Source organism: Trachypithecus francoisi, unplaced genomic scaffold (genome assembly GCF_009764315.1).
Source record: "Trachypithecus francoisi isolate TF-2019V2 unplaced genomic scaffold, Tfra_2.0 Lachesis_group9, whole genome shotgun sequence".
Classification (NCBI taxonomy): domain Eukaryota; kingdom Metazoa; phylum Chordata; class Mammalia; order Primates; family Cercopithecidae; genus Trachypithecus; species Trachypithecus francoisi.
Genome location: NW_022681474.1, coordinates 37,474,392 through 37,487,980, shown reverse-complemented (window position 1 = coordinate 37,487,980; position 13,589 = coordinate 37,474,392). Strand labels below are relative to the sequence as shown.

At 40.6% G+C, this 13,589-nt stretch overlaps 1 protein-coding gene across 1 annotated transcript in view; it reads right to left on the bottom strand.

Annotated features, from left to right (window-relative positions):
• FAM149B1 (family with sequence similarity 149 member B1) overlaps nt 1-13,589 on the bottom strand; it is a 78,651-nt gene that overhangs the window by 60,585 nt on the left and 4,477 nt on the right. Inside the window, 2 exon segments of the mRNA XM_033209602.1 lie at nt 7,236-7,365; nt 10,464-10,568. Of these exon segments, the coding sequence (XP_033065493.1) occupies nt 7,236-7,365; nt 10,464-10,568 (235 nt within the window).

Here is a 13,589-nt window from a genome sequence, read left to right as displayed (position 1 = left end):
ACATCTTTTTATAGTTAAAAAAACTTGTTTTATGTGTGCTTGAAGAATATCTATACTGCTGTCACTGGGAGGGATGTGAGTTAGGTCAGGTTGGTTGATAGTATTGTTCAGGTATTTAATATCCTTGCTGATTTTTTGTCTAGGTGGTCTACAAGTATTGAGAGTGGGGTATTAAAGTTTCCAGCTATAATTGCTACAGTGTTTCTCCTTTCCATTCAGTCATTTTTTTGCTTCAGGAACTTTAAGACTTGGTTATCAGATGTTACATTTATAACTGCTATATTTTCCTGATGAATTGACCCTTTTATTATAAAATGTCCCTCTTTGTTTCTAATAGTATTTTTTCTTTTAAAGTTTATTTTGTCTTAGTTCAAATTCAAGCAGTTTTTGCATCTGCTTTTAATTTCTGGATGCCCTCTTGCTTCTCTGCACTTGCAAGCTGACTCACGGTCAGCTAGGGATGTGTAGATAGCTTGGTCAGTCCTGCATGGATGTGTGGAAAGCTTATCAAGGCCTCCTGTGACCGTCTTATTTCCCAGATATCCTTAATAAATTCCTGGATAGTTTGCCAATCCATTGTTTGTCCCAGCCAGGACTAAAACCTCAAGCTATCTGAGCAACTGTTCTTCCCACCAAGTTTACTACTGTTACTTACATGCTGTTGGGCATAGGGTCTCTCCAGGTTCACTCCAAACCTACTGAGCCTTCTCCAACAGTGAAGCTGCTAGTTTTCACAGCTTGTCCCTCTGTAGTTGAATAGACTCTCACTGTTCTTAACCCAAAGTTCTATTGATTTTCATGAATAATTGCTTCTTTATTTATTATATGCTTTTTGTCAATTTGCAAACCCTTTAAATAGTTGCACCTTACCATTTTATCCAGTTTCATTGTTGCTTTTGGGGAGGAGTATTTGCCAAGCTACTTACTCTGATACTAAAAGTCCCACTTCATAATTTTCTGTTATTACATTGTCTTTCTCAGGTTTTAGCATCAAGACTCTGCTGACCTCATTATAAACTGAATTGAGAAGTATTCCTTATACTTTTTGGAAAAAAGTTTGCATCATTGTTATTTCTTCCACAAATAGATGAGAGAATTCACTTGGGCCTAGAGCTTTCTCTGTGTAAAAATTGTCTCATTTAATTTCTTGAATAATTTTACAATAATCCACAAATGTAATAACCTTATAAAAGTATAATTCCACTTATAGTCATCCATTATTTGAGCTATATTTACTTTTACAAGTATAAACTCCCTCTTTATACATTTTAGACACATTTCAGACACACACTTTATATATCACACACATATGAAATACAAGCATATATTCTGCTTTAATCAGTCAGTTGTCCTTTAAAGAAATCAGACAAAAAATATAGATTTTTATATTCACCCGTTAATTAATTTCTGGTTCTCTTCTCTCCCTCTGCCCTGAACTCTGGTCTCTGCTCCTCAGCACAGTGGGACCACCATTGCTTTGCTTGGACTCTAGTTCACTTTTACACAGTCAGAAAATTGTCCCCAGGCAGGAAGCTAGGGACAATAGGTGGGTATCTGTACAGGAGGAAGGCCTGGTGTGCGACAGGAGCCCAAGAGAGGTAAGAGAGTGCCTAAGCAGTTTTTATGACCTTAAGCAGCATGAGAGGAGTGCTTCAGTTACTCTGGCAGTGTAACAAATTACTGCAAAACTTAACAGCTTAAAACAACAATAATCATGTATTATCTCTCTGGATTTATATGGATCAGAAATGTATATAGATCACAGCAGGAATGGCTTATCTCTGCTCCACAATATCTGAGGCCTTAGTCAGAAGACTCAAAGGCTGGGAGCTGAAAACATTTTAATGCTCATTTACTCACATGTCTGGCAGCTGATGCTGGCTCTCAACTGGAGCTTTAATTCCTCTCTACATGAGCCTTTTCATGTGGTCTGAACTTCCTTGCAATATGATGGCTGGATTCTGAGGTCCACCATTCAGAAGAGAGAGATGGAAAGAGCCAGCCAGAAGCTGTGTTGCTTTCTAACCTAGAAAGTCATGCAGCAAGGCTGGGTGCAGTGGCTCACCCCTGTAATCCTAACACTTTGGGAGGCTAAGGTGGGTGGATCACTTGAGGTCAGGAGTCTGAGACGAGCCTGGCCAACAAGGCAAAAATCCCGTCTCTACTAAAAATACAAGAATTAACCAGGCACGGTGGTGCAAAACTGTAATCCCAGCTACTCAGGAGGCTGAGGCAGGAGAATCACTTGAACCTAGGAGGCAGAGGTTGCAGTGAGCCGAGATTGTGCCATTGCACTCCAGCCTGGGCTACAAGAGCTAAACTCCATTTAAAAAAAAAAAAAAAAAAAAAAAAGACACAGGCTGGGGAAACGGATTAAAAAACAAGACCCATTGATCTGTTGCTTACAAGAAACAGAGTTCACCTATAAAGACACACACAGACTGAAAATAAAGGGATGGAAAAAGATATTCTATGCTCATGGAAACCAAAAAAGAGCACAAGTAGCTATACTTGTATCAGACAAAATCGATTTCAAGACAGAAACTATAAGAAGAGATAAAGAAGGTCACTATATAATGATAAAGGGAGATCAATTCAGCAAGAAGATATAACAATTTTAAATATATATGAACCCAACACTGGAGCACCCAGATATATAAAGGAAATATTATGAGAGCTAAAGAGAGAGATAGGTACCAATACAATGAGAGTTGGAGACTTCAACACCCCACTTTCAGCATTGCACAGATTTTCCAGACAAAATCAACAAAGAAACATCATACTTGGCTGGGCGTGGTGGCCCACACCTGTAATCCCAGCACTTTGGGAGGCCGAGGTGGGCGGATCACGAGGTCAGGAGATCAAGACCATCCTGGCAAACACAGTGAAACCCCATCTCTACTAAAAAGTACAAAAAAATTAGCCGGGCGTGGTGGCAGGCACCTGTAGTCCCAGCTTCTTGAGAGGCTGAGGCAGGAGAATGGGGTGAACCTGGGAGGCGGCAGAGCCTGCAGTGAGCGGAGATCGCACCACTGCTCTCCAGCCTGGGTGACAGAGCGAGACTCCATCTCAAAAAAAAAAAAAAAAAAAAAAGAAACATCATACTTAATCTGCATTATAGGCCAAATGGATCTAACATATTTACAGAACATTTCGTCTAACAGCTGCAGAATACACATTCTTTTCCTCAGCACATGGATCATTCTCAAGGATGGACCACATGTTAGGTTACGACACAAATCTTAAGACCAAAAAAACTGAAATAATATCAAGTATCTTCTCTGCCCACAACAGAACAAAACTAGAATTTAATAACAAGAGGAATTTTGAAAACTTATAAACACATGGAAATTACACAAGATCCTCCTGAATGACCAGTGGGTCAATGAAGAAATTAAGGCGACTGAAAAATTTTTTGAAACGAAAGAGAAACACAACATATCCAAACCTATAGGAAACAGCAAAAGCAATACTAGGAGGGAAATTTATAGCTGTAAGTGCCTACATCAAAAAAGAGAAAAACTTCAAATGAAAAATCTAACAATACATCTTAAAGAACTAGAAAAGCAGCTGGATGTGGTGGCTCACGCCTGTAATCCCAGCACTTTGGGAGGCCGAGACAGGAGGATCATGAGGTCAGGAGATCGAGACCATCCTGGCTAACACAGTAAAACCCCATCTCTTCTAAAAAAAATACAAAAAATTAGCTGGGCATGGTAGCAGGCGCCTGTAGTCCCACCTACTTGGGAGGCTGAGGCAGGAGAATGAATGAACCCAGGAGGTGGAGCTTGCAGTGAGTCGAAATCGCGCCACTGCACTCTAGCCTGGGTGACAATGCGAGACTCCATCTCAAAAAAAAGAAGAACTAGAAAAGCAAGAGCAAACCAAACTCAAAATAAATAATAAAGATCAGGGTAGAAATTAATGAAATTTATGATTACCAGAGGCTGGGAAGGGTAGTGGGGGGTGAGGACTGGGGAGATGGGATGGTTATTGGGTACAAAAATAATAGAATGAATAAGACCTACTATTTAATAGCACAAAGGGTGACTATAGTCAATAATAACTTAATTGTACATTTAAAAATAACTAAAAGAGTGCAATTGGATTGTTCGTAATTCAAAGGATAAATGCCTGAAGTGATGGATTTTGTTTTAAGCCACGAAAAAGAATATCATAACATTCAATTTTTCTAAAGATAAAATCCTGACTAGTGAAGAAATGAAGATCAAAAGTAAGATGGTTACATGTGAATATATTTTAAAAACTTGTTAGTCTATACATGCCAAAAGGAAAGCAAGGATATGGGAAACATCTGTATGACATTTATAAGTTATAAAGAGATACTCATCATAATATAGAGAGACCTAATGGAATATTTAGTGTATATAGTCAGTACACTAAATCTTCCGGATGAGGCATCTAATTATTAGAATATAGTTTAAATTCTTTGGCCTGCAGGGCCCTAATGATCTAGTCCCGCCTACCTCTCTGATCTCATTTGTGCTTTTCTCCCCCTGGTTTTCCATCATCCAACCACCCTGACCTTTTATCAGTTCCAAGAATACACCAAACACTTTCCCTTGGAAACATGAAGGTCTTCTCCTCCTTGGGCTTTTGCATATGCAAAACCTGTCTGGAAAACTCTTTTCCTCACTCTTCGCATGGCTAGCTCTTCTGTCTTCAAGTCTCAGGTCTACCTTACCTGAGATCCCTATCTAAAGTGAATCCCCCTGATAATGTTCTATTTCAGCACCCTGTCATCTTCCTTAGAGCACTTACCAACTTTTGTACTTACTTTTGAAAATCTCCCTCATTAGACCATTGAATAATGTAAGTCTCACTCACCCCATATTCCCAAGGCCAAGTACCGGGAAAACAACCATGCTCAATAAATATTTGTTGAATGAAAAAAAAAAAAAAACCCATGAAAACCCAAGCATCAGATAATAAGGGAAAGATCCAATTATGCTATATATATATATATATATTTTTTTTTTTTTTTTTTTGAGACGGAGTCTCGCCCTGTGGCCCAGGCTGGAGTGCTGTGGCGGGATCTCAGCTCACTGCAAGCTCCGCCTCCCGGGTTCACGCCATTCTCCTGCCTCAGCCTCCCGGGTAGCTGGGATTACAGGCGCCGCCACCTCGCCCGGCTAGTTTTTTGTCGTTTTTAGTAGAGACGGGGTTTCACTGAGTGTTAGCCAGGATGGTCTCGATCTCCTGACCTCGTGATCCGCCCGTCTTGGCCTCCCAAAGTGCTGGGATTACAGGCTTGAGCCACCGCGCCTGGCCCAATTATGATATATTAAGACAGGAAAATATTATATAACATTCAGATTGACCAGTGTGAAGGTAGTATATGTCTATATGAAATGACGGTAAATGAAAAAAATAGGCCACAAAATAGTATGTACATGTATCATACAACTATATAAGGAAAGTATATATACATTCAAAATGATTAGAAAATAACTCGGTGTAATATAAATAGGTTTTAACAATTAGCAGGCTTTTGTTTAAAAAAAAAACAAAGCAGGTTTCTGGCTGGGTGCAGTGGCTCATGCCTATAACCTCAGTACATTGGGAGGCTGAGGTGGGAGAACTGCTTGAGGCTAGGAGTTCCAGATCCCACCTCTTAAAAAAAATAGCAGGGCGTGGTGGCATGCACCTGTGGTCCCAGCTACTCAGGAAGCTGAGGCAGAAGGATGGCTTGAGCCCAGGAGTTTGAGGCTGCAGTGAGCTATGATTGTGCCACTGTACTCCAGCCTGGGTGACAGAGAAAGAAGAAAGAAAGAAAGAAAGATCCTAACAATAATATTGTATAAAATCAATATTGTGGAAAAGTGATTTTAAAATATTAGGTGAAAAAATACAGCATAATATTACATGTACATCATGATTATAACTAAGCCAAAGTAAATACAGATTGAAAAAAGATATAGAAATAAAAATGTTGGCCGGGAGTGGTGGCTCATGCCTGTAATCCCAGCGCTTTGAGAGGCTGAGGCAGGCAGATCACAAGGTCGAGAGATTGAGACCATCCTGGCCAACATGATGAAACCCCGTCTCTACTAAAAAGACAAAAATGAGCTGGGCATGGTGATGCATGCCTGTAGTACTAGCTACTCAGGAGAGTGAGGCAGGAGAATGGCTTGAACCCGGGAGGCAGAGGTTGCAGTGAGCCAAGATCGTACCATTGCACTCCAGCCTGGCGACAGAGCGAGACTAGGTTCCAAAAGAAAAACCACAAGAAATAAAAATGTCTATTGCATCTTGCATCAAGGTGATAAAATTATGCATAAAAATTGTGTTTAAAAAATTTTTAGGGTTGTTGGTCTTTTAAAAATAATATTTTATAATGGGAAATAGCCAAAAATAAGAAGTAAAAATCACTCATCTCATCACCTAATTAATAACTGAACAATATTTTGAGTAAATATTCTTCATCCTTTTCACTAATATAGGCAAGAATATACATAAAACAAAATTAGAGTGACACTACACATATGATTTATAACCTGTTTGTTTTCATTACCAATATATCATAAATATTTTCCCAGGCTATAATGGCTTAATAATAAACTTTCAAAAACATTTTAAACAACAAGGTAACATTAGTAGTAAAGACATACATTAGTGGACTGAGCATGGCAAAAGGAATAGACCCAGAGCCCAAATCCATATTAACCTGCAACTGTTTTCTTTTCTTTTTTTTTTTTGAGATGGAGTTTTGCTCTTGTTGCCCAGGCTGGAGTGCAATGGTGCGATCTCGGCTCACAGCAACCTCCGCCTCCCGGGTTCAAGCCATTCTCCTGCCTCAGCCTCCTGAGTAGCTGGGATTACAGGCATGCGCCACCACATCCGGCTAATTTTGTATTTTTAGTAGAGATGGGGTTTCTCCATGTTGGTCAGTCTGGTCTCGAACTCCCGACCTCAGGTGATCCACCCGCCTCGGCCTCCCAAAGTGCTAGGATTACAGGCGTGAGCTGCCGCGCCCCACCAACCTGCAACTGTTTAAGTTGAACACTTAGCATGTCTAAGGTTCAACTACTATATCAATAAAACAAAGCAAATACTGAAAGAAGATGAGGAATGATGCTTCTTTACAGCTATTATGAAGTATGATAAATGTAAAGAAACAATGCAGGAGAGTGAAAGAATGAATTATACTGACAAATCCTAACTCCCAGAATTGTCTCCCAAGCACTCCATCAGACTGATAACATACAACTCACACCATATCCCCAGGAGAAGTCCGAGCTTCCTTCAGTAGATATCCCTGCGCCTGAATAACTTGGAAAAGCAGACAGTAAATTCCCAGTGTCGGCTGATGTAAAAGATGATTCTCTTGTGATGTCAGACTTGCTAAAGGCACAATTTGGGAGGAGAAGAGAAAAAAGAAAATTTTTCATATGTCCTCAAGTTTCTGTAACATTAACTACTCAGTAACTTACTAGGTGATAAACATGTGTACAAATATATCCACATAGGCAAAAATAAATGAAGAGCTTGAAATTCGAGCATCATGGAAAAGTCCTAATTCCTATAGAATTGATGGTGTCATTCCAAATAATTCTAGTCATAGTTTACAATGAATACTTCAACATCTCACCTATGACATACTCTTCAGCCTCCTGGATTCAAATGATTCACTTGCCTTAGCCTCCCAAGTAGCTGGGACTACAGGTGTGCACCACCACACCCAGCTCATTTTTGCATTTTAGTAGAGAAGGGGTTTCACCATGTTGCCCTGGCTGGTCTTGAACTCCTAAGCTCAGGCAATCTGCCCACCTCTGCCTCCCAAAGTATTTGGATTTATAGGCGTGAGCCACCGTACCCAGCTTATAACATACTCTTGTCAACTAAAGACATTTCAAAAATGCTAATAGTAGTATCTGATCTTGTATGGCACTTTTTATTTTTTATTTTTTGAGACGGGGTCTCGCTCTGTCACCCAGGCTGGAATGCAGTGGTGCGAACTCAGCTCACTGCAACCTCTGCCTCCTGGGTTCAAGTGATTCTCCCTCTTTAGCTTCCCAAGTAGCTGGGACTACAGGTACGTGCCACCATGGGCAGCTAATTTTGTTTGCACTTTTGATTTTGTTTTTTTTGAGATGGAGTCTCACTCTGTTGCCCAGGCTAGAGTGCAATGGCGTGATCTCGGCTCACTGCAACCTCCTCCTCCTGGGTTCAAGTGATTCTCCTGCCTCAGCCTCCCGGGTAGCTGGGACTACAGGTGTGCGCCACCATGCCCAGCCAATTTTTGTATTTTTAGTAGAGACTGGGTTTTGCTATGTTGGCCAGGCTGGTCTTGAACTCCTGACCTCAATGATCTGCCTACCTCAGCCTCCCAAAGTGCTGGGACTACAGGTGTGAGCCCCCGTGAGCAGCCCTTTTTTTTTTTTTTTTTTGTATTTTTGGTCGAGACAGAGTTTTGCCATATTGCCCAGGCTGGTCTTGATCTCCTGAGTTCAAGCAATCCACCCGCCTTGGGCTCCCAAAGTGCTGAAACTACAGGTATGAGCCATTACACCCAGCCTATGATTATACAATATTTTTTTTTAATCACATATTGCATCTCAGACACTAATTGAAGTTCTGAGAGACTGAAGAACCATCTTCCCTGTTCTATTACTTAAAATAACTACAGCTAATATTTACTCAGCATTTATTACATGCCAAGCATTGTGCCAAGTTTTACATACATTATCTCATTAATATTTGCAACATCCTGTAAGACGGGGTCCCGAACCCTGGGGCCATAGACCAATGCTGGTCTGTGGCCTGTTAGGAACTGGGCTGCAGAGCAGGAGGTGAGTAGGGGGTGAGTGCATGAAGCTTCATCTGTATTTACAGCAGCTCCCCATGGCTCACATTACCACCTGAGCTCCGCCTTCTGTCAGATCAGTGGTGGCATTAGATTCTCACAGGAGCACGAACTGCTCATGCAAGGGATCTATGTTGTGCATTCTTATGGGAATCTAATGGCTGATCATCTGTCACTGTCTCCCATCTTCCCCGGATGGAACTGTCTAGTTGCAGGAAGACAAGCTGTAAGGCTCCCACTGATTCTACATTATGGTGAGTTGTATAATTATTTCATCATATATTACAATGTAAACATAATAGAAATAAAGTGTATAATAAATGTAATGCACTTGAATCATCCTGAAACCATCCCTCACCCCACCACATAGTCCATGGAGAAACTATCTTCCACAAAACCGGTCCCTGGTGCCAAAAATGTTGAGGACTGCTGCTATAAGATATACTATTATCAGGTAAGTAATTTGCCCAACGTTACTCAGCTAATAAGTTACGGGACCAGGATTAAAAATCAGATGTTGGACTCCTCCTGAGTCCATGTTCTTTTTTATTTATGTTATGCTATTTTATTGTTTGTTTTTTATAATCTTGCTCTTTCTGATATTTATTTAATTTGTGTTTTTTCTTTCTTTTTTTTTTTTTTGAGATGGAGCCTTGCTCTGTAGCCCAGGCTGGAGTGCAGTGGCGTGATTTCGGTTCACTGCAAGCTCTGCTCCCAGGTTCACGCCATTCTCCTGCCTCAGCCTCCCGAGTAGCTGGTACTACAGGCACCCACCACCATGCCTGGCTAATTTTTTTGTATTGTTAGTAGAGACGGGGTTTCACCATGTTAGCCAGGATGGTCTCGATCTCCTGACCTTGTGATCCACCTGCCTCGGCCTCCCAAACTGCTGGGATTACAGGTGTGAGCCACTGCACCTAGACCAATTTATGTTTTTTCTTGAAACAAGGTCTCGCTCTTTCACCTAGGCTGGAGTATAGTAAGTAAACACAGTAAGCTGTGTTTATACCACTAAGTGTAACCCGGGAGGCAGAGCTTGCAGTGAGCCGAGACAGAGGCCTGACCTCGTGATCTGCCTGCCTCGGCCTCCCAAAATGCTGGGATTACAGGCATGAACCACCGCGCCCAGCCTAATTTTATGTGTAAACACAGCCTGGACCTTCTGGGCTCAAGCAATCCTCCCACGTCAGCTTCCGTAGTAGCTGGGACCACAAGTGCACATCCCCACACTTGGCTATGTTTTTTTTGTTGTTGTTGTTTTTGTAGAGATGGGCTTTGCCATGTTGCCCAGGCTGGTCTTAAACTCCTGGGCTCAAATGATCCTCCCACCTTTTGGCCTCCCATAGTGCTGGGATTATAAGTACCGCGCTCTATGTTCTGTTTTTTGTTTGTTTGTTTGTTTTTTCACTCTAATCCCATGGCAGATTATCCATGTTCTTAACTACTTTATAATACTACTTCTCAAAGGTTATGAAAATATGTATGATGTTCTCATTAGCTGTTTCAGAATGAAAACTAAGTGGTACTGAAAACATGACAAAAATTCTTGCTTTGTTTTCATTAGCACAAGGCTTGACACCAATCCTAAGCCAAAAAACAAAACCGTTGCCATGAGCAAATGCAAAAGTATTATTACCTTTGGGAACTTGTGTCTTTCTCATAACTGTCACTGGTGGGGGAAACGTCCTCTAGTTTCTCAGGAGGGGGACGAGGGTTAAGAGCATGTTTTGTTATTCCTTTCCTATGAAACACAAAACAAAGTTATATTTCCTGTATAAAAAAATACATACAATTCAATAATTTAATCTAGAAGTTAGAGTCACCTACTTCCTCTGCTCTGGAACTGCACTGTTTGATATGGTAGCCACCAGTGGTTAAAATGTGGCTAGTCAGAATTGTGTTTTAAGTGTAAAACACATTGGATTTCAAGAAGAATTTGCAATACCTCATTAATTATATTATCTTTTTTTTTTTTTTGAGACAGTCTTGCTCTGTCGCCCAGGCTAGAGTGCAGTGGCGCGATCTCGGCTCACTGCAAGCTCTGCCTCCTGGGTTCACGCCATTCTCCTGCCTCAGCCTCCCGAGTAGCTGGGACTACAGGCGCCCACCATCACGCTCAGCTAATTTTTTGTATTTTTAGTAGAGACGGGGTTTCACCGTGTTAACCAGGATGGTCTTGATCTCCTGACCTCATGATCCGCCCACCTCGACCTCCCAAAGTGCTGGGATTACAGGTATTAGCCACCGCGCCCGACCTAATTATATTATCTTGATTACATATTAAAATGATAATATTTTGGATATATTGGGTTAAACAAAATATATTCTTAAAATTAATGTCACTACAAGTTGAAAATATAGTAGATATCACCACACACCAATTAGAACAGCTAAAATTAAAAATAATGATAACACAAAATGCAGGCATGGATGTGGAGAAACCAGATGTCTCATACATTGCTGGCAGGAATGTCAAATGGTATAGCCATTCTGGAATAGTTTGACAGTTTCTAATAAAACTAAACATATGCATTTACCCAGAGCCCTAGCAGTTGCACTCTTGGGCATTATGCCTAGAGCAACGAAAACTTACATTCATACAAAAATCTGTATACAAATGTTCACAACAGCTTTATTTACAATTGAAAAAAATAACTGGAAACAACTCAAATGTCCTTTAACATTGATATTTCCACATAATGGAATATTATTCAGCAATAAAAATAAACTATTGATACATGCAACAACTTGGATGGATCTCAAGGGCACCATGCTTTTTAGTGCAAAATGCCAAAGCCAATAGAAAAACCATTAAATACTACAGTTTACCTTGAACAACACACATTTAAACTGTGTGAGCCCATTTATACGCAGAATTTTTCAATAAATATATTGGAAAAATTTTTGGAGATTTGCAACAATTTGAAGAAACTCAACAGATGAACCATGTAACCTAGAAATATCGAAAAAATTTCAGAAAAAGGTATGTCATGAATGTGTAAAATATGCATAACTACCAGTCTATTTTTTTTTTTTTTTTTTTTTTGAGACGTAGTCTCGCTCTGTTGCCCAGGCTGGAGTGCAGTGGCGCAATCTCGGCTCACTGCAAGCTCCGCCTCCCGGGTTTACGCCATTCTCCTGCCTCAGCCTCCCAAGTAGCTGGGACTACAGGCGCCCGCCATCTCGCCCGGCTAGTTTTTTGTATTTTTTAGTAGAGACGGGGTTTCACCGTGTAGGCCAGGATGGTCTCGATCTCCTGACCTCGTGATCCACCCGTCTCGGCCTCCCAAAGTGCTGGGATTACAGGCTTGAGCCACCGCGCCCGGCCACTACCAGTCTATTTTTGTGTTGACTATGTTATTGGTAAGGCTTCTAGTTAACAGCAGGCTATTAGTAGTTAAGTTCTGGGGGACTCGAAAGTTAAACGTGGATGTTTTACTGTACAGGGGGTTGATACCCCTAACCCCTGCATTGTTTAAGGGCCATTTATATAATGGTATATTGGACAACACTATAGTGGTAGAGAACAGATTAATAGTTGCCATGGATGAAGACAAGAGTGGATATAACTACAAAGGGATAGGGATACCCAGTGAAGTTCCTTGGTGGTGATGAAACAGCTATCTTGATTTATAGTCATATTTGCAGTAATCTGTAAATGGGACCAACTTGCATAGAAAGAACTATGTACACACATACCCATGCACAGGAGTGGATGTAAAAACTGGATAAGGTCTGTAGGTCTAGTTAACAGTATTGTACCAATGTCAGTTTCCTGGCTTTGAAATTATACCACAGTTACATAAGATGTCATCATTGGGGGAAGATGAGTGAAGGGTTCATGGGACTCTTAGTACTATTTTTACAACTTCCTGTGAGTCTATAATTATTTCAAATTAAAAAGGTAAAATAATTTCACTTTTATTTTATTTTTTGAGATGGGGTCTTGCTGTGTTGTCCAAACTGGAGTACAGTGGTGTGGTCATAGCTCACTGCAGCCTTGACCTCCTGGGCTCAAAGGATTCTTCTGTCTCAGCCTCCTGTGTAGCTGAGACTACAGGTGCTCACCACCACACTTGGCCAATTATTTAATTTTTAATTTTTTTTTTAGAGATGGGGATCTTGCTATGTTGCTCAGGCTGGTCTCTAACTCCTGGCCTCAAATGATCCTCCTACCTCCGCCTCCCAAAGTTCTGGGATTCAAAACATGAGCCACTGCACTCGGCCAATTTCACCTTTCTTTTTTAATGTGACCACCTGAAAATTTTAAATTACATATGTGGCTTATATCATATTCGTATTGAATATTGCTGCTCTAGAGACTCCAATGTGTGCACTGGATTAAGCTATGGGGTCAATCATTATATGTTCCAGTAATCTATGGGGTCAATCAATATATGTTCCTAGTAATCTATGGTAGACTTTCCTCACAAAATTCTGTAGTCAAATAAATTTAGCAATTGTAATAGGTTAAACAAAGTTACACAGGTCTTTTTACAAGAGGTCTTCCAGGTCTTTAATATGCAAATGTATGTCATAAATCTCAAATACTCTTATTTCAAAGGAAACTAAGGCACAGAAAGATTAAATAACCTGCTTAAGGTCACATGGTTAGTAAGTGATGAAGCCAAGATTTAAATTCTAGTAGTCTGGCTCTCAGAGGAAGGCCTCTAGAAGGAAATGAAGAGTTGGATATTTTAGTGAATTGTATCATTGTTCTATACAAAGATAAAGCTAAGAGTTCAGTCAGTGGAGCTTGCAC